The 24,473-nt window shown below is 45.4% G+C and overlaps 1 protein-coding gene across 1 annotated transcript in view; it reads left to right on the top strand.

The window, feature by feature from the left end:
- Positions 1-24,473, top strand: part of kcnq3 (potassium voltage-gated channel, KQT-like subfamily, member 3) — a 53,360-nt gene extending 28,887 nt beyond the window's left edge. Inside the window, exons 3-16 of the mRNA XM_035634120.2 lie at positions 9,840-9,930; positions 10,168-10,294; positions 10,608-10,780; positions 10,879-11,052; positions 11,871-11,981; positions 12,781-12,876; positions 12,996-13,090; positions 13,386-13,412; positions 15,752-15,951; positions 16,050-16,155; positions 17,351-17,482; positions 17,574-17,669; positions 17,915-18,002; positions 18,702-24,473. Coding sequence (XP_035490013.2) covers positions 9,840-9,930; positions 10,168-10,294; positions 10,608-10,780; positions 10,879-11,052; positions 11,871-11,981; positions 12,781-12,876; positions 12,996-13,090; positions 13,386-13,412; positions 15,752-15,951; positions 16,050-16,155; positions 17,351-17,482; positions 17,574-17,669; positions 17,915-18,002; positions 18,702-19,400 — 2,215 coding nt within the window. The 3' untranslated portion in view covers positions 19,401-24,473. The remainder of the gene's footprint in view (positions 1-9,839; positions 9,931-10,167; positions 10,295-10,607; positions 10,781-10,878; positions 11,053-11,870; positions 11,982-12,780; positions 12,877-12,995; positions 13,091-13,385; positions 13,413-15,751; positions 15,952-16,049; positions 16,156-17,350; positions 17,483-17,573; positions 17,670-17,914; positions 18,003-18,701) is intronic.

Here is a 24,473-nt window from a genome sequence, read left to right as displayed (position 1 = left end):
AATTTTCATTCCCCTCTCGTCCTCCCAGCTGATCGCGGCGACGGTCGCTCCCCGCAGACGCTGACGGTAACTCACCGCCTCCAAACTGGGTCAATGAGTCTGGTTTCCAGCGGCAGCGAACAAACACAAATGGCTCCTTGTTAAAAGCGCCGCATGAATGGGTGAGAACGCCCTCCTTCCCCTCCTCCCTTTCATCATCCCTCCGTCTTCACCGTTCATCACGGCGAAAGCAGGACACGAGTGTGACGGCGAGTCTCGGCTGATTGATGATTGAACGCTGTCAGAGGATCCGTATTGATTGATGAGTGAGCGATGGATCAGGAACTTCAGAGTTCAGACAAACTGACGGTGACGCGTTAACTTCACTTCACTGTTTCCTTTGCTGGGTCGTTCCTCTTTCCTTCTGCACTTCACTCAATCTTCCTTTCCTTCCTTTTCTTCTTCCCTTCCGTCCTTATTTTCCCTTATTCACTACTGTCCGTATTGCTTCAATTCCTCCTTTCCCTCTTTCCTAATACACTTCGGTCCCTGTTCCTTTCCTTCCTTCTTCTCTCCTACCGCTCTTTCTTTCTTTCTTCTTCTTTTCTTTCCTTTTACACTGTCGGCATTTTATCTCTTCTTCCTTTTTCTCACGTCTTTCCTTCTTCATTTACTTTGTCTCTATATTCCTTCCCCTTTCTGCTTCCTTCTTTCATCCTTTCCTCTTCCCTTCTGTCGCCCCTTCTTTCCTTTCCTTCCTCACCTGAAACATTATGAATCCTAACAGGCAGTTGGAGCTTTTCACCCCTACGACTGTTTCAAGGGTCATTTAACTTCCAAACTTTTTCTTCCACAATCACTTTTTGGACTCTGGAATCTGGTTCGACCACTCGTCGGGTTCTTTGTGTCCTCGTTCTGTTTCAGTTCAGAAACATTTCTATATTTTACTGGCAGCCATATTCGTCTCACACTCATCTTTCCTCCCATTAAGCGAGTGGGCAGAGAGGCGTTACTGAACCTCATTTCCTTTAGAATGACCCTAATTATACGGCCAGGAAATCTAAGATAATTAGCTCAGGATTTTCAGATTTGGTCCTTAACTCCCCAAAGACGAGGTCAACTGAGCGTCGGTTTCCCCCGCAGATGAAGAAACATGGGGAGAATTCAGCGTTATTTAGAGCAGAGGGCAGAAACAGGTGATGAACGTTTCGGTTTGATGGATGCAATCTGTTCTGATCTGTGAGATGTAGAGAATAAAAAGCCCTTCCTGTCGGGCGCGTGCTGCTCTGATTCGCCTGTTCGAGCCGAGCGCTTCGATCTCAGGCTGGTGATTGATCTGTGTTTGCTCTTTCCATTTCTGCGGCTGTCACCTTGTATCAGCGGCAGGACGGAGCGCAGGGTCGGTTATGACCCAGCGAGCTCAGGAGATTACACCGTCCGTTCCGCTGCGGTGACTTTCAGAAAGGTTCTCTACTTTAACAAGACAAGGATGCTCTAACTGTCAGAGCTCGTCAATCTGGGATCAATGAAATGTCTATAAATCTGCTGCTTTGCCTCAAGTCGGTGGTTTCACCCGGTGTGTGCGTCTTTGGAAGATGAAAGCTGATGCTGCAATGTTTCCACTCTGGTCTCGGCGTCGCCCGCCCTCGGGGATGTTCCGCTGTTTCATTCAAGACGACTTCAGAGAGACACTTAACATCTGATGATGAAACAGTAAAAAACTAACTTGTGTGGAAGTTTCAGACAGACTGACATAAAGAGATGAGACGCCGCATTTCCTCATTTGTACTAAAATTTTGTTCGAGGTCACTGCTGTATAAAACTCTTCCTTTGGCGCTCGTGTTACAGAGAACTCAAATGTGAGCGCACTGGAAAAATAAAAGGCAACAACCTTCATACAAACTGTTTCACTGCTGCACACGTGGTGATGTAGGAGCAGTTCAGGGCGACATGCTGGAACTGGAATTGATTTATAAGAAGCAGAAGAAGAAGAGAAAGATGATGATGATGATGATGAATAAGAAGAAGAGGAAGAAGAGTGAATTGTACGGGATCGAGTCAATTTATAAGAACTTCAATGTATTTCTTGTGTCGCTGTCTGTAACGTAACAGTTATAGATAATGAGCCTTCAGCTCGACAACGGTATCAAACGGCTAATATGTGATAAACCTTGGTCCTGATCAACAGCTCTGACTTAGCTACCTAAGCTAACTTAGCTTATGAAGATAACAATGTGTTGCTAATGTTTAACTTTGATCCACCAGCTCTGACTTAGCTGCCTTAGCTTGTAATGCTAGTAACGTGTTATAACGTTATAATCCTGAGCACCAGCTCACACTTAGCTGCATTATCTTACTTAGCTTGTAAAGCTAATAACGTGTTGCTAACGTGAAACCTCTGTCCTGGTCGCCAGCTCAGACTTGGCGACCGTAGCTAAGTTAGCTTGTAACATCCTGGTACCTCTGATTTGCCTGATATGAGATGTTACTCGTCCTCATCGTGCATCATAACTGTATCAAATAAAATCACTTTTTTAAAACTCTTTTTCTTGAGCTTCAAATAATTTAAATCTCTGCTTTGCCCGCTATGAATTCTCCACTTACATATGAGCGTTGTTTTTTTGATTCTCGTCCTTTTCTTCTCTCGCTCGTGACGCTAGCTCAGCTGAACACCGTAAGATTCGACCGTCCTCGCGTTGTGACTCCAGGAACAGCTCGATAAATCCGGTCCGCCTGACGTCCTTGTTCACATCACAGCGAAGTGCGCTGAACTCCCATGAATCTTTATTGAGCCGACGCAGACGGAGAGATTAGCAGAGAGCTCCATCGATCTCCTGCAGCCGCTGACTTGGGTCCCGTGAGGCCACAGGTGACATCACGCTGGGACGTAACAGCCACTTTGATTGGCTCACGTCAGCGGCTGCAGTCGGTGAGTTCTAATGATGAAGAGATGGCAGAGGGAACGAAACACTTCTGAGACTTTCATACATCATACACCACAGATATTACATAACATATCGGTATCAGCGTTAATGTTTGCCGATATGAAAAGTTTTTTTTCATTTTCATTTTCTCAATTGGAGTTCTATATATTTGGTTGCTTTGGGTTTTTTATTAATAATAATACAGTTAATGGTTAAAGTGTAAAATATCAGTTGTGACATTTTGTTTTTCACTCCGGGCTCTAATTTCCTGTGCAGATGTTCTTCACGCCTGGATCAGATCTGGTCACAGTGTGAAGCCGACCGCCTCCAGATGTGGTTAGATATGAACCTCTTTCACATCTTACAGAGAAATATTCTCTTCACAATGAAAGCTTCAGATACAGAATATATGTGTATCAGTGTGACAATAGGAACCAAACTATCTATCTGGAGACCCTGTAGCGATCTGATATCATGAACTAATAGATTTTTTTTTCTTCTGCACCGTCATATTAAGTAGGTTACATGTAAAGATATACACATTTGAAATAATAACATATTTTTATACCATAACTCTTCCTACATAATGATGTTGCGATGTGCAGCTCAGCAGCAGGAATCTTCATCAGCATGTTATGTCAGCGGGGCTGTCAGCTGCACACACACACACACACACACACACACACACACGCGCAGCTGCGACCACGTGAGGTGAGGATTTTCCCGGTCAAACACCGTGTTCTGCATGATCAGCGAATCCTAAATAACAGGCTGAATATCCCTCTCTCCCCTGCTGCCGCTGAGCTGTCCCCTGGCGGGGGGCCGGGGGGCCGGGGGGGCCGGGGTGAAGGTGCTGGAGGACAAATCCATCATTCCGGACGCAGCTTCCTGTCGGCATCACACGGAAAAAAATGCCTGTGAATCCGACCTGCCGTGGGGGCGAGGGTGGCGCTGGGGTCACGGGAGTGTCCCATGAGAGAGAGCTCAGGAGAAGTGACCACAGATTCCTGACAGCGTGCCGCCGCCCTCGGTCCGAAATAAATAAGTAAACACGTAACGAAGCCGAATGTCAAGTCGTCGATGCCGGCAAAGCCCAGCGAGAGGCGGCGTCGAAACGGAGCTGACTGAGCTGAACAGGAAGTGAGAGTGACAGCGGATCAGAAAACCGTCCGCCGCCACCGAAACACAAGAATCTGAAAATTAGATTTTGTTTTACATTTTCAGATCTTCATTCACTCAAGGCCCCAAACCGCTTCAGTGATGACGGACTCGCCTCTGTTCTTCAGTTGTCGTCGGGCGACACGCGAGGACCTGGTGGCGGTTGAGGAGCAGCCGCCAGGTTACATACAAAGTCAGTGTAAAGACGCGGCCAGACGTCAGGTGACGCGTGCGGCGCAACGCAAAGACACGGAATTCACACCAGGCGCTCGAGCGGAATACTCGGAAAATGTGTGAACGCACCATCAACGTTAATTTTCTGAGAGCAGCCTGTAGAGAACAAGAACAGCAGGAATGATCATATTAGAATTCAGAGGAAGATGAAGTTCCCGTCCTTCGCGTCGAGGCCTCGGCCTCTTCACCGACCTCTCCTCCCTCCGAGCCCGTCGGTGTCACGTAACCACGGCGATGCGAAGGTTTCCCATTCTTCTCCGGACTGACAGAAGGAGTTTGATCGCCGGCCTCTCGTGTCTCGCGTCCCTGCTGCAATGTGACATTTGCTGTGATTGATTTGAGCTGCGACGTGTTTTAAGGTCCAGTGACGGAGGTGGTTCTTCTTCAGGCACTAAAACGTTGGGTTCATCATAACCGCGGCGATCATTCGGACAGTTTCTCTTCCTCCGAACTCCTTCTCAGATCCTCGCCGTCTCTCGTCTCGTCCTTGCGTCTGCAGTCATTAACGGCTGCCGCTGATGCCGCCGTCCTTTTTTTCCCACCAGTGTTTGCATACCGCCGCAGCAAATTAACTGTCAGAATTGCATGGTGTGCACTCTCTTTATTGAATCTCGCCGGCAAATTGGTTGTTAGGAATCCTCCGGGGTGGTATCGGCGTCGGAGGAGCCCAGCAGGCCTGAGCCTCCGCTGGGCCGGGGGAGGGAAGTGGATTAATGTGGGGAGAGAGGCTGCACCCGGGGGGGCCGCCCTCATCATTACTGACACATGACCTTTCATCACAGATAAAAAAAAAACATCCATCCAGAGATGAAGCAAACCAGCTCATTAAAAATAACGAATAAGGTGCAGTTATACCAACACTGCATTTTATTTTTCATTCTGAGGACTTTGTCGTCGCTGCTCCTATGATTTATATAAATCGATTAGCTGGAATAATTGATCTCTTTGACCTCTAGTTCGCTGACGTGTTTAACTTGTGATCAAACAGTTGCTTTTACCACATCCAGCCGTTAACGTCCAGTTCACACCAGAGGATTTTAAGCCCGACTTTCCGCTCGCTGACAAAAACTCCACATCGGGCCTCACAAATGTTACTCGTAGACGCAGCTCTGGATTTAGAGCCGCTGCGTTTGATGGGTCAGTCTGACACGATCAGTTTCTTTTTACATAAACAAAGTCTGACTTTTCTTTACAGACCCAGTGTGTAATTTTTGTAATTCTTCTGGCGCCATCTGGTGGTAAAGTTGCAAACCATAAGCAGCTGAGCGACCGACAGGGGACACTTTATGGTGTCGCACTGCTGATTCCATTTCCTGTTTCTGTCAGCGTCTGAAAATTCAACGTGAACGCGACGTGTTCTGGACGTTTAGTTCAACAAGCGTATTGAACAGGACGTAGAAACATGGAGACTCACACGGAGGTCGGTCCACCTCATGTGACAATATTTAACATATATGAATAGAGTTATGGACAATATGTTCAACTTCTGTGAATAGGTTCTTCTGAATGTTACACACTGGAGCTCTGATATTCAAGTAGTGAAGGTGTTTTGTTCGAACTCTGTGTTTAAGCGTCGGGTCACGAGGACGTCGTGGTCTGGGACCTTCCCACAGTCAAACGACCTCCTTCCACTGAACTCTCTCCTCTGTAAATCTCCCACTTTGGCAGAAAGCTCCGTTATTTGCGTCGTTTCCACCCGAGACTCTTGAGTCGAGTCTGACAAATCAAACCTTTTTGCTCCAGCAGCCGTCGCTTGTTCCCTCTTCGCTCGGGGAAAATGGATGGAGTGTGGATTCTCTCTGAGCGGTGTGTCGGTGTCTCTCCCTCAGAAAGCTCTTGATTGCCAATCAGAGCACAGATTGGATTCCATGCTTCATTTATCTGTCCGGCAGCAGGTAATGGAGCGTTGCAGCAGTAACATCCAGCAGCAGTACAGCCTCCGGTCGGACCGTGTGGTGACGCCGGTGGGGGGCGGAGGTCACCCCGGCACCGTCACATCACCTCCTCCTGTCAGGACGCCTCTTTTCATTCTCTACACTTTTGTGTAGTTTCACATAACAAGAGCAGGAGAAGCCCCGGGTGTCACTTCCGCTGCAGGATCTGTAAATCCTGGTTGAACCGGTCCGAGATCCTTTATCCTCTTTTTTTCTTCCATCAAACTCCTTGTGAAAGGGTTTTTTTGTAAATTAAGGAGCGTTAAGCGGCCAAGAGTGGATTTTAAATGACAGGTGTCGAGAATCGATCAGATTGGATGAAATAACATTCATTCAATTCTGATTGGCCAGGGACTCTGAGAGCTGCGCCCAGAGGGGAATCTTGAAGAAACCAATTGGAGACCAGCCTCAGGTCACATGCCGACATCGTGTGTCAACATAGAAACTGGTTATAACCAAAAAAAACAACAAGTTTTAATGAATGCTGATCGTATGAGTAAACAATTTTAATTTCATCATTATTTTGGTAATAACCACTGGTTTGTAGGATGTGATGAGCTCCAGCCTACTGCAGCCCGATGCCCCAAAACTCTTGATCAAGGCACCAGGCAATAATGCGATGTGTCTTTTCTCTCTTACACCCTGTTGTTTTTTAACGTAGGTCAAAGTCCCTGGCTGCTGTCAGTCTGTGTGATGTTTCCTCCGGAGGGCTGGCGGTCCTGTCGGTGTCCGGCCTCAGTGTGAGACAGGACGCTGTGTGTGCTGTATGGTTGCTGTTATGTACATATTAATGTGAAAATATGTTTACTTTGGCTTAGTTTGTTTGGAAAAAATAATACAATGTACAAAACAGACCAGAGTGACTTTGGTTTATGGCATTTGAAGTTTATATCTCTCATTTATCTTAGAAATTGGAAGGTCAAATGGGAGGAAGTGAAGAAGAAGCTTTGAATGGCAGTGAGCTCTCGTTAATGAGTGTCGTGTTTCGCTTTTCACCGACTGATCCTGCTGATGTGTCGGGTCTGATGGTCGTCGACGTCGCTCCGAGCGCCTAATTGAACAAAGTGTTTGAAGAGGAACAGGAAGCGGACTGTGCTGCGGATCCGTATCTGCCGGATCCTATCGAGTTAACATCGACGTTCCTCCACTCGCTCCCGGATTATCTCTGTGTTCTGGAGAACTTCGGGGAGAAAATGCTCGGTTTCGGTTCCAGGGGACAGGAAGACTGGCACGCAAACCAGAGAGTAGATGACGAGTACGAGTCGACACAAACATGGAGGAGACGTACGACGGCACAGAAGCAGTGAGAGCGTTTGAGCATCAATCCATCTACTATCATTTCCTCCAGGTGGATCATGTCAAACTCTCCCGACTGTTTGGCTGTAAAATATTCATGCTGTTGTGTTTGTGCAGCACTTCAGAAACTTCTCGGAGACGTCAGCGCTGCTTAATGGCAACACGACGAGCCATGAATGATTCAGGACGCGGAATCAGGCAGGAAGAGGGCGGAGGTTCGGAGCAGGAAGCTACAGGGGCCAAGCGATGGACGATGGACCTGCAAAGAGCATCGATCGTCTTCGAAGCTCCAGTGATTATTGATAAGATATTACATTGTAGGTGCAGAAATTCATAATTCATCATTTGTTTTCCTAAAAAAGCCTAAATGTGTCTGACTCCTGCCACGTGGAATCATCCGGTCGTCAGGTTTGTCTGTCACCCTGAGCTCCATGAGTGAAAACAATCCTCCCTCTCGTGGATTCTAGCAGATGGATGATCAAAATCCTTTCTAGTTAATATATAATCAAGAAATAAACCTGGAACTATTGAGTTCCTAGTGAGATGAAGGAAAATGCACTGAACACAAATATAAACACAACATTCAACATTTCACCAAAAAACTGATCAGACATATTGTTTTCTACTTCGACAACAACCATCGGTTCAACGTCGTTGAAGTCCGGTCAGAGTTTGTTCCACATGTGAGTCACGTAGTGCGACGGAGAGCGGTGGATGTGTCACATCATCATGGTGATGATGAACGGACATGCCGGCCTTCAGCGCCGATCGGTCGCCCTCTCTCGTCTCACCTGTGGAAACTCTTCCTGTCCCAGGGTTGTCGTGAGACTGTTAACTGATCGTACACAGCCTGTCCGGCCTGTGGATTAGTTCTGTTTCCTACTTACTCACTGGTTCATCTGTAAAAACACATTTGCAGGAATAACTCTGGCTATTTCTATCGTTTTCTACCATTAGAAATACAAATATATATATATATATTTTTTTTATTGTTGTTGCATTCATACGTTTGTCTAGTGAAGGGTCTGTGATGGAAAATGAATGCAGTTGACACTGACTCAGGAAGACGGAGACCGTGGACGTCTTTAGCAGAAGTATTTATGACAGGAGCTCAATGTAATGAGGAGATTTCTGGTTCGTTACACAGATCAACAAGTGGTCAGTGCATGGCGTCCCACGAACCCTGCCTATCACCAGTCAGAGTGACGTATTTAACTCTCAGATCACGTGTCGTCATCAAACACACAGAATGTCTGTCTCCATGGAAACGCTCTGTCTCTGTCTCTGACTACATTTAGGAGAAAGGACCAACTTTTCAACCACACTGGACAAATTTGAATTTGAATATGAATTTTTTTCAGTATGTTGCTCGTATACACTCGTTTATCTGCTTCTATGTTCAGGTCCTTTTTTCTGATTTCTTCACCAAAATACTGTAAATTATCTACTAATGTCTTTAAAAGAAATGCAGATGTAAAGACTTTGATGAAGTGGATAGTGCCTATTGGGTTTCTTGTTGTTTGGCAGTACGTAGCAAAAGAAACATTTATCTAGAATTCGGACACAGCTTCACCCGCTGACATTAACATAGTGTAAATGGCGGCTGTGCTTCGGCTCGTGGTTTGAGTCGCCTCTGTCTCTGCGCTGACGTGAGAACCGCTCAGCAGGAGGAGATGTACGAGCTCTGGAACGAGCTGGAAATACAACGACGGAACCTTTTCCACGTTGACGTGGTGCTGCTGTCGTGTGGTCCGGCAGCCGGCGGAGCTTCTTCATCACATGTCAAAGTGAGGATGATTAACTCCAGACTGACTGGAATCCAGCCAGGCCGCAGTGTTCAGTACAGGAACGTTTAATATCCATCTGCTCTGGATATTAACGTCTGGGTCATAAGAGGAGCTTGAGTGAATCGTTCAGCTTTTGGGAAAATAACAAAATAAACTGGGTGAAAGTGACTGTTTGGGCTGATACGGCGTAAAATGAGGTTTAATACTGGATATAAAGAAAATCTGATAACATGTATCGATATGTATAGAAGCTTCTCAGGCTGGATCAGAGACTGTAGATAGATTTATTCCTGCGATGCCCTGAACGACATGCATGTTGCATGTTGCTGTGGTAAATGAATAAAAGCAGCTGATGAGTCTTATTTCAAGTGAACAGTAGAGATGTAGCTCCCTCTAGTGGTGAAGATGAGATGCTGCCTCAGGAGTCAAATCGAGGGGATCTGTTTCACATCCTCGTAAAGAGACGTCTCATCTGTTGTCGCTCTTTGTTCTGAGCTGCTTCATGTTTCGTGTTTTTGTCTCTGCAGGTTTTTAATCGTCCTGGGCTGTTTGATTTTGGCCATTCTGACAACATTCAGGGAACACGAGAAAGTGTCTGCACACTGGCTGGTGATACTGGTAAGACCACTGTGATGTAGTTCATTTGGTGTTCATTAATCTTTGACGTCTTCGCATCACGTTTTCCACTTGATTCCCATTAAGGTTTTAAAAAACTCTGCATCTCGTTCCAACTCTTCAGTGAAGAGTTTGTTTCAAACTCACGTGTCTGTTTTCAGACTAAGTACAAGTCTCAATGTGAGCTAACACAGACCGTTTCCTCCGCTCGTCTTCCTGCTGTCTGATCTTCCCGTGAAGGAAACCTTCGCCATCTTCATCTTCGGAGCGGAGTTTGCGCTGAGAATCTGGGCGGCAGGATGCTGCTGTCGCTACAAAGGATGGAGGGGGAGGCTGAAGTTCGCTCGCAAACCCTTGTGTATCTTAGGTAAGGAGATGGAACAGTAATACGTTCCTTTGACACACTTTTTTTTAGATCTCTGTGGTTTTTTGTTTTAACCGGATGAAGGATTTATGTCGGAAGAAACAAGCTGAGCAAATGTTAGCGGCCGCTCGGCTCGCGGAGACGTCCTGTGTCTCTGTATCTCATCATTGTAACCGTCATTGTCTTCATGTTGCCTCAGCTCTCCTGACAAACTAATTCCAAGACTTCTTCGTGGTCTCATAAAGATTTGATAAAAAGCCTTGTAGAGAATCCTTGATGGACAACTCCTCCCTGTCCCGGCCTTGTTCGGTCCCAGACATCTTCGTGCTGATCGCCTCGGTGCCGGTGGTGGCGGTGCGGAACCAAGGCAACGTGTTGGCCACGTCCCTGCGCAGCCTGCGCTTCCTGCAGATCCTGCGGATGCTGCGCATGGACCGGAGAGGGGGCACCTGGAAACTGCTGGGCTCCGCCATCTACGCTCACAGTAAGGTAGGCGTGGAACCAGCTCGGGTGTAAGCATGTATGATGAAACCTGTAACGTCTGAACCTTCTGTGAGGATGATGGATGGGTGTGTGTGTTTCTGCAGGAGCTGATCACGGCCTGGTACATCGGCTTCCTGTCTCTGATCCTGGCGTCCTTCCTGGTCTACCTGGTGGAGAAGGACGACGTGTCCATGGATGTGTCCAACCAGGAGAACCCCACCGCTCAGCCCACGCCGCAAGACTTCGACACCTACGCCGACGCCCTGTGGTGGGGGCTGGTACGTGTTGAGCCCCGGTCGCCGAGATTGTCCCGACCACGACTAAAGGGAAATAAAGATGGACGACGACGCGTCTCCACGTTGTACAAAAATCAAAGCCCAAAGCTCGGATACGGGCGCCGCCATCTTGTTCTGGTGACGTCAGTTGGACCAAAAGTGGTTATTGAGTTCCACCCATACATATGCTCAACCAATCACGAGTGAGTCTGAGCTGTGAATCATGACGTTTCACCCTGTTTTTATTAAAAAATAATGAAACTTGACTCTCCCAAACGTTAAGCTGATCACTTTGCTTAAAATTAATTCTCTGATGCTATAAAAACGTCATGATTGACAACTGACACCTACTCATGATTGGTCGACAGCATGTGTGGGCGGGGCCTCAATACCACGGCTCCACTCCACCGTCACTACTGCACAAGACTCAGACTCCACATGACGTCACCGGCACAAGATGGCCGAACTTCATCTTTGTAGAGCAGAAACACATCGTCCATCTTAATATACAGTCTTGTTTTTTTATCCAGTTGTTCCTTCTGTTTGGAACTGAAGGATGGCCTTGTCAAAGAGACCGTCCTTCAGCTCAAGCTCACCTCACGTGTTGCGACGGCAGACGTCCGCCCCGCCGAAGTGTCCTTGAGCAAAAAGACGCTCGATCGTCGACGCTGCCTTGACCCTTTAGCCTTCGGGTTGAGAGCAGAGTGCGAGGCTCACGGCCGACACACTGTCGAGACCAACATCCGTGAGAAGATGAATTGTTATTTTTTTTCGCGAGCGTCTTAAAAGAGTGGTGTCTTTTTCTTTGTCTCGTCCTGCAGATCACTCTGACCACCATCGGCTACGGGGACAAGACCCCAAAGACCTGGGCCGGGAGACTGTTGGCCGGCACCTTCGCCCTGATCGGAGTCTCCTTCTTCGCTTTGCCTGCAGTGGGTTCACTCTCCTGTACACGAGTCCTCACTGCTGTTCACGGTTCATGTAGAAGAATCTGCTGGAGACAAATGGAATCCGCAAAACAAAAGAAAGGAGATCCGTCAAGTTCTGATTGAATTTACCAGACAATCTAAAATAATCGTTAACTCGCGCTAGTTCGGACACATTCAGGCCTTTAAATGACCTCTTGTGATCACCAGCCGACAGCCATTTAGAATTAGAAGACCTGGTTTTCTTCTTCTCCTCCTTCATCTTCACTGTCCTCTTTTGCTCTTCTGGTTTTTTATCTTCCCGAAAAATATCTCCACACGTTTTGGGTTTTTTCCGAACTAACGTTAACTTTACTACTTAACGTTTAGCTCCTTTGTTTTGTTTTGCGTCGCTCCGTTGGTCTTCTACGTTGGTCTTCTACGTTGGTCTTCTCCGTTGGTCTTCTCCGTTGGTCTTCTCCGTTGGTCTTCTACGTTGGTCTTCTCCGTTGGTCTTCTCTGTTGGTCTTCTCCGTTGGTCTTCTCCGTTTGTCTTCTCCATTCTTGTCTGTTTCAGCGTAGCTCGCTCGTCATCGACACCACGCTACAGGCACGCAGCCGACGGTCGTGTGACACGTCACGTCATAAGTGTTCATGGGAAATGTAGGATGAGTTCTACGAGCAGCATTGCCAGATAGTGATTATACGTTGTTCAAGACAAAACCACACAGAACCGCCCAGATTTCTTGGTGGAAAAAAGACTGATCTGCCTTTACTCTGAGTCCTTGAACACATGTTCACATGCTGACGATGTTTCTGGCTGCAGGGGATCCTGGGCTCCGGTTTGGCCCTGAAGGTCCAGGAGCAGCACAGACAGAAGCACTTTGAGAAGCGTAGACATCCGGCCGCCGGCCTCATCCAGGTGAGTCGCCGGCCGCCTGCGACATCGACCTGCTTGTCGATTCAGGATTGTTGAAGGCTTGTTGAAGTTGTAGCTGCATAAAACTTTTTTTTAGCTGTGATATGATCTGCTGTTCACAGTCTGCCTGGAGATATTATTCCACCACGCCGGACAGGGAAGACCTTATTGCCACCTGGAGGTTTTATGAAACGGTCATTTCTCTTCCCTGTTTCAGGTAAGAAACACAGAACATACGTTGAAGTGCCATGTCATGTTTGTTCCATGTTCCTCAACGCACATCATCCGAGAGATGTAATAAAATACCTGAACCTGATTTGCCGTTGTGTTCCATTGTGTTTTTTACATTTGCCGTTGTGATTTGCGCCTCTGGGCCACCGTACGAAGCTCTTTGAAACCGCGCTCACAGAGATAAACACACATCACGTGACCACTGTTGAGTTTCGACGGATGCCACGTGCGTCCACTCCATCCGTTAACTGTCTGTACTTCTTCTTCCCTCCCCTCCACAGGAAGGATCACCTGGAGGCCATGGCGAGGTAGGTCACCTGCGTCCGATGTCCATTAAACTTCACAGAGCTCGAGCGCCTCTGATGGCCCTTCAATTAGTCCGACACGCCACAGAGACTCATAACCGTTTCCTAGAATAATCCCCCCGTCCGCTCTCAGATGGTTTCCGGTGTTAATCACAAGTGGAATAAATCTCTGGGCTAATGACTGTGGTGGATGTGATGTGTGGACGGTGGTGTAGAAAACGCCCGCTCGTCCCGCTCTTTAACAGCGCCGCCGTCCGCATCAGCTGCTGTGATGTGGTTTAGGCGGAGGGATTTCTTTTTCTTTCTATTTTAAGACACATATTAGTGAGTCCATTAGTTATGTTTCAATTATGAATGACAGTTTGGTTCGAGTAGTTAGAGACAGACACGGGGTCTTTGGGTTGGAGGATTTTTCTTTCTCCTCCACAGGCAGAGCGACGCTAATGAGTCTCCGTCAGAACCTGAGGGGAAAATCTCACAGGGGAAGTTTGATGAGAGAAACCTTCATCTGGTGTTCAGGAGCTTTTCATCCTGCTGACAAACACAAACCAACCGATAAACACATGGGCGGGGGTGAAAACATCTCTCCTGTACAAAGGACAGTATGAGTCTAGTGCCGTCTTGTTACTTGTTTATCGTGAAGGTAATGGGGAAAAAGAGAAAGACAGAATTAAAAAGAAGGGAGGAGATGGAGGTGTAGAGCAGCTACCAGCAGCTGGGAAACTGACGTTATCTCGTTGCTCTGAGCGAAGCAATGGACGACGGCCAGAAACTCAACTGTGTGTGTGTGTGTGTGTGTGGACAGTGAGGACAGTGTTACCGAAGTGAGGTCGGTGTGGTCGGCCCCTCGTGGAGCAGGTGTATTGAGGGTCGTGCCCAGATCCACTTGTTAACACCAAGATAATCTTCCCTATCATCACCGCGGGTTCGTGCAGGTGTAGCAGCCTCGGATGTGTGTGTGTGTGCGTTTCTTGTGGAAACCGGAGCTTGTGGGAGATAAGAGTGTTTTGTTGCCTCGTTTACAGAAAAAACAGGATAATCGCGTCTAATTTTCTTCTCTTTATTCCGTGGAGGAGCGGCGAGAATGAGATTCTCCCTCTGCGAAGCTTCCCATTCTGCAGCCTCTCAGCGCCGTAATCGTCCGTCCCCCGGACATAGAGACTCATATTGTTGTGTCCGCTGTGGGAGCAAAGTCGCTGAGAGCGCTCCACGTTTCGCGGGGGCCTTGTCCGGGCATGTTGGTTGGCTCCGGTTACCCCGCCTCTCTTCCGAGGCACACAGGAGTGTTATCTTACCCAGGGAGCTCTTCCCTTTGTGCTGCCAAATGTCTTCAGCCGTTGGATGAGAAAGGACGACCGATCTCCTCGTGGCTCTTTGAGGCCTCCCTCTGTCGGGAGAGCGGCAGTGTTGCGTTGAGGCAGCGGACGATTTAAACTCCTCTGGGAGAGGAAAGTCAAGACAAGAGCTGAAAGCAGAAGGATGATTCCTTTAGAAGACTCTTTGTTGAAACAAATCTTTTATGCCCAAAATATACACAACCGCAGTAAATTAAAAAAAGACATGGAGCAGAACTTTGGTGGACTCGAGGCTGCAGAAACTATAAATTGCAGTTAAGCATTTAGAGGTCAGGCGACGACTTTACGTCTTCATAAACACTGGGCCTCTAAAAAAACCAGAACATTTAAATGACTTTATGTTTGTAGGCCTTGTCACGATAACTTATTTTTGTTGCACGATATATTGTCCCATTAATTATCACAATAAACAATATTATCGTCATTTTAAGATTTTTTTTTGATACTGGATCATGTGAGCTTACAGTGTATTGGTCCTACACGAGTTGTGCTACTGATGAGAGGAATGTTATCAAAAGTTAACACTTGCGTTCAGGCTTCAGACGAAACAAAGAATTTGAAGAACATGCTGCCTTCAGAAAATTAAAGAAATCCATATTTTCTGACATGTTATGGACGAGAAACAGATGTTATGTCATCAAACACGGATGTAGACACAACGACTGTTATTCATGTATTGTACGTATCGTAATTATCCTGCCAGGCCTACAATGTTTGGCCCTGACTGTAGTATACCTCGAAAAGGAGTCTTTGAATAGTTTAGCATTTTACCTCCTTTACCTGCAATAAAGCTACCTGGAAACGTTCATTTCTGTTCATAAGATGAAAGAGTCGCTCCTGTTTCAGACGAATAGCTATGTCTGAATATGGACAGTTTAATAGACAGTTGAGAAATTGCATTTCCAAGTCTCTGACTCGACCGAACATTCGGTCGAGCGTGTTGTCACATGACTTCACGTCTTCTTTCTCTTCTCACCCACCTTTCAGCCAAAAGCTGAGTTTGCTGGAGCGCGTTCGCCTTCCCAATGCCAGACCGTCAGCCGGGACTTGCAGGAGGCTCACAGGTCACACCGACTCCATCGAGGAAAGCCCCTCCAAGGAGCCCAAACCCGCCGGCTTCAGTAACCGGGAACGCTTCCGCACCGCCTTCCGCATGAAGGCCTACACACTCCGCCAGAGCTCTGAAGGTACAGTGGGTCGTGGAATCAAAAGGGATGGGTTTCGTCTTGGTTATTTCTTTGTCTTTGTCTTTCAAACCAACTTTTTCTTGTTTTGTCTCGTCCAGATTCCGGAGCTCTGGCAGATCCTGCCTTAGAGGAGCGGGGCTTCCCCGCGGACATCCTCATGGAGGAGATGATCCCCACACTGAAGCTGGTCATCAGGGCAGTAAGGTCAGAGAGTCTAAATGCTCATGTCACAATGATTTCATTTCAAAGTCACAATGAAGCAGCATTTTTTGGAGTTTTTACAATTCCCCTATTTACTGTATCAATAAATCTTTTTAGTATCCCGTGGCTCGGACAGCGCGAATCTCCGCCAAGGATACCGCCCTATTTCGGCATGTTTTTTAGTTCTTCCTTGGGTAATGATCAGAAAACAGTCACACAAGTCAGATAATTTGACAGAAGGTTTAGTTTTGATACCAGTCAGTGCAGGGGGATCGAGGGCCGATGCTGTGTGGGCTGCAGGAAGTGTAGGCAGGACTCAAACATGCTGACAGTGTGCCAGTAAACCCACAGGCCACACATCTGACATAATGCAGGAATTCAATCTAGCACGAGGGCCAGTGAGATGAGTGATTAACCCTGTGAATGTGCTACTTCCTTCCATACCATTCTCTCCGGGCTGAATGGGTCTATGAATGGGAGGCTCAGACCCGAAGGGTTTTGGTTTCAGGACCCAGGACTCTCTGTGAAGAGTTGGGTTGAAGTCAACTCAATCGTGGGACAAAGGAAGTGGCTCAGTCCATAGCGGGTTGGCCTCAACGCTGGTAGATTGAAAGTTGTTGGGTTTGATCACATCAGATACAAACAGGTCAAAGCCGAAGTGTTTCTGTGAAGGACGGTGAACCCTCGCTTTTCTTTTACTAATCGCTGTTTGACAAAAGTCTGAGAAATGTTAAGATCTTGAAGCGAGGTGCTGTTTTAACAAAGATAGATTTGTTGGTGAGTTTCCACCTCCTCAAGTCTGAGGCCTTACTCCTGGAAGTGAGCTGCTTCCGCAAGTAAAGACTCACGTATCTCAGGATGTTATTTCTGAGCAAAGGGAAATGTGAGTGTGAGATAGAGACTGACTGATGGACGGATATTTTACTGTGACTTAAATCATCCAAATAGACATCAAAGATTATTTTTATGCTGGGATGGTTTTGCAGCGAGATGAATTGCCCGAATCTTGGGATACATCGTTACAGAAGCACGGCAAGAGAGTTATAAAGAAACCCCAAGTTTAAAATATGTTATGCGAAAGTGGAGGTACAGCAATGATTAACTAGAGTAGTAAAAAGTCGATGTGGGATATTAGCCTAAAGTGTAATAAAACCCATTCTGTCCCTTTAATGTATTGAATTTAACCTCTGTCTCACAGGATCATGCAATTCCTCCTGAACAAGAAGCGGTTCAAGGAAACTCTGAGGCCTTATGACGTCAAAGACGTGATTGAGCAGTACTCTGCCGGGCACCTGGACATGCTCTGCAGAATCAAATACCTCCAGACGAGGTCGGCAGCCACGTTACGGATGTGTGAGTCTGTTTGATTCAAGTGAAATATCCCCTTGTCCTTGAGCTCACTGCGTTTCTCCTCCTTTAAGGATCGACATGATTCTTGCTCCTGGACCCCCCCTCACCCCAAAACACAAGAAAACTCAGAAAACGCCCTTTGCCTACCCGCCCAATCAGTCGCCCAGGTACTGTCACGCTCTTACAGACAAAAAACGGTTGATTAAAGATAATATTGTAATATTCGACAAAAGTGCTGAAAAGAGGCTAACTTGTATTGCTTTCCATTAGAGTGTACGTAAATCTACACCTGTTGTTTTTCTTATCATAGTACATTATGTTTTCAAGTAGAGATTGAAAAAAGAATCGGGTCAATCTGTTCTTTTACCCCTAACAAAAGTTTGTGCGTCTACTCATTGTCGCTGTGTTCCAGGCATGAGTCCTACCTAGCCAAAGCTGCCTCCATGCCAGATGCTGAAGACCAAAGCATGATGGGTAGATTTGTCAGGGTGGAAAGACAGGTGAGGATAAGATACTGAAATATAAAGTATTGGAGTTGTGAAATACATGTACCCGAGAGACAAAACCAACCTTTTCGTGAAAGGCAGATATGTGTATCTGCTTCAACAAAGTACAGCTGCAGACCTAAAAATATTGGGTGCCACATGTTGTTATGCTAATTCTTTATGCGGCTACACAAATAGCCCTTTTAGATGAGACTAAATTATTTGCCTCACTTTTGATGGCCTGGATTCACCTGAGGCAGAATTCTAACTGTATTCTTTTCCACAAAATCACACAGACTTGATTTGATCAAAGAGGTGAAGTCGTTTGGGAAGTCCACTGGTGTAGCGTGTAGCATTGTTGAAATTTACCATGACGCCGTTGATCAATCACAAACTTGACATGTTTTATCCAAAATGGTGGAAGGTGTAGTATTAGTCGTGCTTTTAACCCACCCAATGTCACTTCGTCATCAAGCGTCCAACAACAGTCACTTTCCAGTGCGATTGTAGCCTTAGCCTGTTAGCGTACGACAGACTGCAGTGAAAATGAAACCCACTGCACAACCATAGTAGAATCAGATGCCTGTTAGCTTTCTAACAATCTTTACTTATCCTCAAGTTTGCAGCAGCAAAGTTTATATCCATTGTGCCATTAGAAGGGAGTAAGATCGTCAGCCTACAGGTGCTGCCCGTGTAAATGTGTCTCTGTCTCAGGTTGAGGACATGGAGAAGAAGTTGGACTTCCTGGTGGACATGCACATCCAGCACACTGAGCACCTGCAGGTGGACTCTGCCGGCACCGCCCACATGACTCTGGAGACCTGCGATCCGACGGGGAATGGTGAGATCAGAAGGGTATTCTTCAACTACGCCGAGGAGTTCCCACACATGTCATACCAGGTGCCTGTCAGCAAGGTGAATCCATATTATGGCAGGGGTGGTGGAGGAGGTGGAGAGGGCATGGGGTTAGCGGGAGGAGGCCGTTTACCTCAAGATCATCAACCCCTGACGTCACACCTCTTCCAGCACAACCCTACAGCTCCCATCCCCACCTACACCGAGCGTCCCACAGTATTGCCCATCAGTTCCCTGCAGGACTTGTCAGTGGGACTGGGCAGGACCACAGGGGGGCGGGGGGGAGACTCACCTCTCTCTATGCTGTCGGTGAACCACGAGGAGCTGGAGCGCTCACCCAGCGGCTTCAGCATCTCCGGGGACCGGGAAGGGGAGGACCTGTCGATGGGTGCCAGGGAGGCGACCGGGGACAACAGCTGGACGAGACCCAGGCCGAGCTACCTGGCCGAGGGTGAGACGGACACGGAAACGGACCCCTTCACCCCCAGCGGGGGGCCCCTGCCGCTCTCCTCCACGGGGGAGGGATTTGGTGACGCTGTGTGGAACACACCACCCTGAGGTGTTTGTGTGACTGCACAGAAAATCTATGACTCTGAGTTAAGACCTTAAATCCAACCCATGCCTCTAAACCCCAAATCAGTTTGGGTCAAATCTCTGGACCAAACCTTTTGGAGTATAGGCTGGTCTGATGCGCCTTGATGTTGTGAGGTCAAGAGTAAGGTCATCGACCTTCAGAGGCCACTGCCAATCTCATCAACGGACTGCGATCTAGACAGAAGAAAGCCACGGTGTCCAGACTGCCCAGAGAAAATGGGAACTCAAACCGTTTGTATAGTAAAACTGTACAGCGCACAAAAATTTAGCTAAAATAAAAAGAACATTAATATACATACTATATACACCGAAAAGCTTTATCGCTGCAAAGCCAACCGCACTGCATGTGACGCATGCTAATTTTAGTGTAGATACTGCAAAGTTCAGGATATCAGGAAACGGAAAAAGAGATTGAATGGATACATATATCTGCTATGCCATTTTGAAACACTTATTTTTTATATGAATACATTTTCATTGTTGTGTTTTGTTTGCATGGTTTGCATGACAATGCACCATTCTGGGGGCTTGTGGTTGGAGATGTGATCGTGGAACAAAACGTCTCCTATCTCTTTGTTTCATACGCCGTTTGGTGAGTGTGTTTGATTGTGTGAATGTATGAGAGAAAGACGACAACAACGGCTCGTCGCTGGTTTCACCATGTCCTTCTTTATGTTGTGCTGTTAACTCTTTTGATTTCTGATCCCGTCATTTTCCTTTCACACCACTGTGCTCTCGAGTTGTATGTCGTCACTTTATGCATACAAATTTTCCACTTGAAGAAAAAAAATTCGACAGAATTTGAAACACTAAATCTCTGCTGCTTTGTTGGCACATGAATTCAGGGATATGAACCAACTACACATCTTTAATTTACAAAGATTTCTGAACGTCTTGACAACTGAGGTCAGTTTATCACTCCTTCTGATGATTAATGTTATCAATGAAAAGAAGGAGGAAGGAGGGTCTGATGCTAACTAGATAAAAGAAAAGTTTTTTAAATTCGTAAATCAGTTAATCGGTTACGAAGGGCGAGTGCTCCGTGGCTCCGTCTGATCCGACAGGTGGTCTTTAGTGAAGCAGGTATGAAGAATAAGATCCACAGAGCTGTCCAAAGAAGCCCCGAGGCATTTCGTACGTAATTCTGACTGGTCAGTTGTTTGGCAGATACTGATGACGAATTAATACGAGCCTACATTCTCAAGGAATTAGAACCCGACTCCGATACCGATACTGATATTAGGGGGAATAAAAAGTTTCCGATACCAATACATCAGCTGAAATTGTCAATGATTCCTTAGTTGTTGTTATGACAAAAAATACATTTGAGTCTTGATATTTTACCACTAAAGCATAAATTATAAATAACTATACATACAAAGTAAACACACAACCAAATCTAGGAATTTAATTACGACAATTAAGTTTTGACATAAAATGTAAAAATAAGAATTCTGCTTTGTTAAAACTCCTTTAACGTCCAACAACACATCTTTACAGTAACGGAAAAAATAGAGCATAGGTTGCAATTTTAATCTTTTTTGTTGTTGTTCACTGCTGCACTAAACTCTAGTTTCCAGTTATGAACACAAACTGACACACTAAAACCAAAAGCATCGCCATATTGTAAAGACTGGAGTGACCTCTAGAAATACTCGTAGTGACTGAGGTTTGTGACGTCAATTGAACGTTTGTTAAAAAGCGACACTTGAGCCGGAGCGCCACAAAAAGCTTTACAGAAAATCACACGTAGGCCTAAAAAGCATTTACTACTTAAGATTTAGGACGACACTAATACCGAATGTAACCACTGACAACCAACTTATATCTACACAACTAAATTATTACACAGTTATAGCATGTTCAAGCACCTTCAGAGTCGGATGAAGTTTACAGAGGGGCTTCCACACCGGGCTTCAACAGGGAGTTTAAATGCTATTTATGACATTTCCCGTCAGAAGAAAACTATCCGTGGTTCTGTCCTTGGCTCTTAGTTATTATTGAAAATGAACTGCACGTGGTGGTGTTCGCAAGCAGCAGTGAGTACTGTTCTTGTTTTTGTGGGGCTTTTCCTACAAGACCTTGTGCAATGATTTCAGCTGTTGATTTAACTGATTACTGATTTTTGTATTTATTTTTATGACCAACAACACTTTATACCCATTTTGGAACATTCAACTCGACACCAAGCAGCAAACTTGTGCTGAGAGTGTCCTTGCCTTCCAGCCAGTCAGAAGTGAATATTTTCTGTGGCCTCTGTGTAGAATGTTGCAAGGACATACAGTAGCCCCGGTTCCCTCGACAAAAAGCCAACAGGATTTTTCTATTAGCTTTTGCTATGTTCCCAAAAATAAGATGAGTTAATGACACTTTCGCATTTTGTTCAGCAGGATAATCTTCATAAATGAAGCTTTTTAAGATACAATCACCAGAAGGAAAAAGCTAATGTTGGGCTGTAAATCAACAAAGTTGAGGTTAAGTGGTTTCCATATAGGGGTGTCCCAGTTCAGGGGCGGCTGCATTAGAAGTGTATCACATCGGTGTGATTCCTTTTCAAAGGCTCCTTCAAATGCAGACGACAAATGTGTCCTTCCATACCAAAGCAATGAAGGCACAAGCGGGTGGATCTTCCTCGGGTCAGCCTATTCCAGGAATTATTGTGCGCCAGTGAAGAAGAAAAAAGTTAGCAATGCTGGAAGGCGAGTTGCAGTAAGTGTATTGCAGTAAGTGTATCCACAACAGCTAGCGATGCACTGGTAAGAACGGGGACGAGCTGGTGACACAAATAGGAAATCCCCCGTAGACCAGATGGTCTCATTTTGGTTTGGCCTTCGTGACCAACCTGGTCTACGAAGGCATGACCAGGAAGGATGCAGCGCCTGAATTGGGACACAGTTCCGTCCCATGTCCTCTCACTTGGCCCTACCCCCTCTGTTCTTCCACTCCACCTGAAGTCAACGTCTGACCACCCTACATTTGAAGGGCTGTTTGAAGGGATACCCTACCCTACACGGAAACACACAAAACCGAGGGGTAGGGCCAAGTGGGGGAAATGGGACGGACCCTTGTGTCATCACAACAGAGCTTCCAACTCTTAATGTGATTTGGTGCTTACCTCATCGTCAAAAACCTTTCCTCTTAGAATGTGAGTAAAAGTTTTGAAGAGCCCGAGATGAAACAACGATTGGTGTCTCGTATGGTGTGATGATGTTTAATGTCCCACACCACTTCTGCAGTCTCATTTAGCCGCTTCTTCGTAACTGGCTTTCTTAAGACACGTAAAAGCATTAAATCAAATAAATCACTATTTGGGCTTTTACTGACATTTTATGTTGACGAATTAAAATTTCTTGAGCTTGACCAAATTTCAGGCATCTGACCAAAAAAACCCATCGACTTCAGGACAAGGGAATCTGAAGTACAAAAACCCTAAATGTCCTTTAGTGCAGATTCCTGCAGCAATCTGCACAACTTGACCGTTTCCAGAACTTGTTGACTGCTCAATTTTCGACATGATCAGATCTATGAAGTGTTGAGTGTTGCATTTTAGAAGGTAACCATTACCATATTAATGTCATACATATGCTATATGTTATAAAAAGAACAAGCGCTACGACTCTGTTTGCAGATCCAGTTGAAACCTGTTGTGGAAGCAACATAATTAGTACGATTGACAAGGTGAACCAAACACTTATTTACTGACTTACAGTATACTATTATTATTATTATCTACTTAACTACTTGTATTAAAGTTACTATTAGTACTACCTTTCAATTCTGTATTTTAAAATAAATGAACTCGCAACACAGACACCAATTGTCACCACATCTAGATATAAAGATCATGACATTATATCCCTGTAGACATTTATTCATTGTGCCTCTGAAGCAAGAAACATCGACTAGAATGACTCCACATCGTCATTCTGTGTTTAGTGTTTCCATGCCACTTCATCTCACGACACACTGGATCTATGAATGTGAATCTGTTTCCTTTTGTAGTGCTTTGTCCTTTCTTCAAACTAGCACTCGGTGCAGTCTCGTTTTTTGTAAAATACTGTTTTGTTGCTTTGTGATGCTTTTTGGCTCATTCACTGAATTCAGACTCAACATGATTCCAGCTGCACAGAAATGTAAAGGTTGTAATGGTTCACTTCTCACTTTAAAAAAACTCCTTTTGATTATCAGCTTTTTATTCGTTTAACTATTTTTTCTGTTGTCATGTCTTGTGGTTTTGTTGAAGTTGAGAATCAACTGCTCCAATTTGATTCACACCAGAAGTTTTGCACATGAAGTTACATTTACAGGAACTTTTCTGAGAGTTACTGTACAGTTACTTTGCTTCCATTCGAAATGTTGCTTCTTTTTTGGGGTTATATTAATGTTACTTGGCTAACAACTGTTAAAGCTAACCTTATCATGTTTTGTGAATTATTGAACAGAATAAATTGTCTTCCAAGACATGAAGATACACTGGAAAAAAAGTGATGCTAGCAAACACGGTTGACCTAAATCATGAAAATATATTTCTGATTTCAATATATTAAAGCCACAAACCGGAAATTAATCTTCTCTGGAATAAAAAATATTAAAGAAACAAAAACAACAAAGTTTAAGTTGCTAATGATTGTTTCATGATCACAAAACAAAAAGACAGTATTGATACAAAAAATACATTTCCTTTTAACAATGCTATTTTAAATGAGAAATTTAATTTACTTTTATATCCTCTAAATATATATATATATATATTACTTGTTTCATTCCTGATGTTTTTGCCATAATCTGCCTCTTTATTTAAATGTTTTAAGTTTCAAAACAAGGGAAACTAAACTACAACAAATTCAATCACCTTACTGGAACCTTCCTTTTCCCGCTGCCTGGTTAAGGCGAGTGTGCGATTACGCACAAACCACACCCTCAGTATTTCAAAAGAGGTGCTAGCATTACTTTTTACAGTGCAAATGTAAAACCAGTTGTGTTAAACTTCCTGTCCACAACGGTTTTGTGAATTAAATGAAATTTTGTGTGTTTGGC

This window comes from Scophthalmus maximus, chromosome 5 (assembly GCF_022379125.1).
Source record: "Scophthalmus maximus strain ysfricsl-2021 chromosome 5, ASM2237912v1, whole genome shotgun sequence".
Taxonomy (NCBI): Eukaryota; Metazoa; Chordata; class Actinopteri; order Pleuronectiformes; family Scophthalmidae; genus Scophthalmus; species Scophthalmus maximus.
This window is presented reverse-complemented; position numbering and strand designations above follow the sequence as displayed.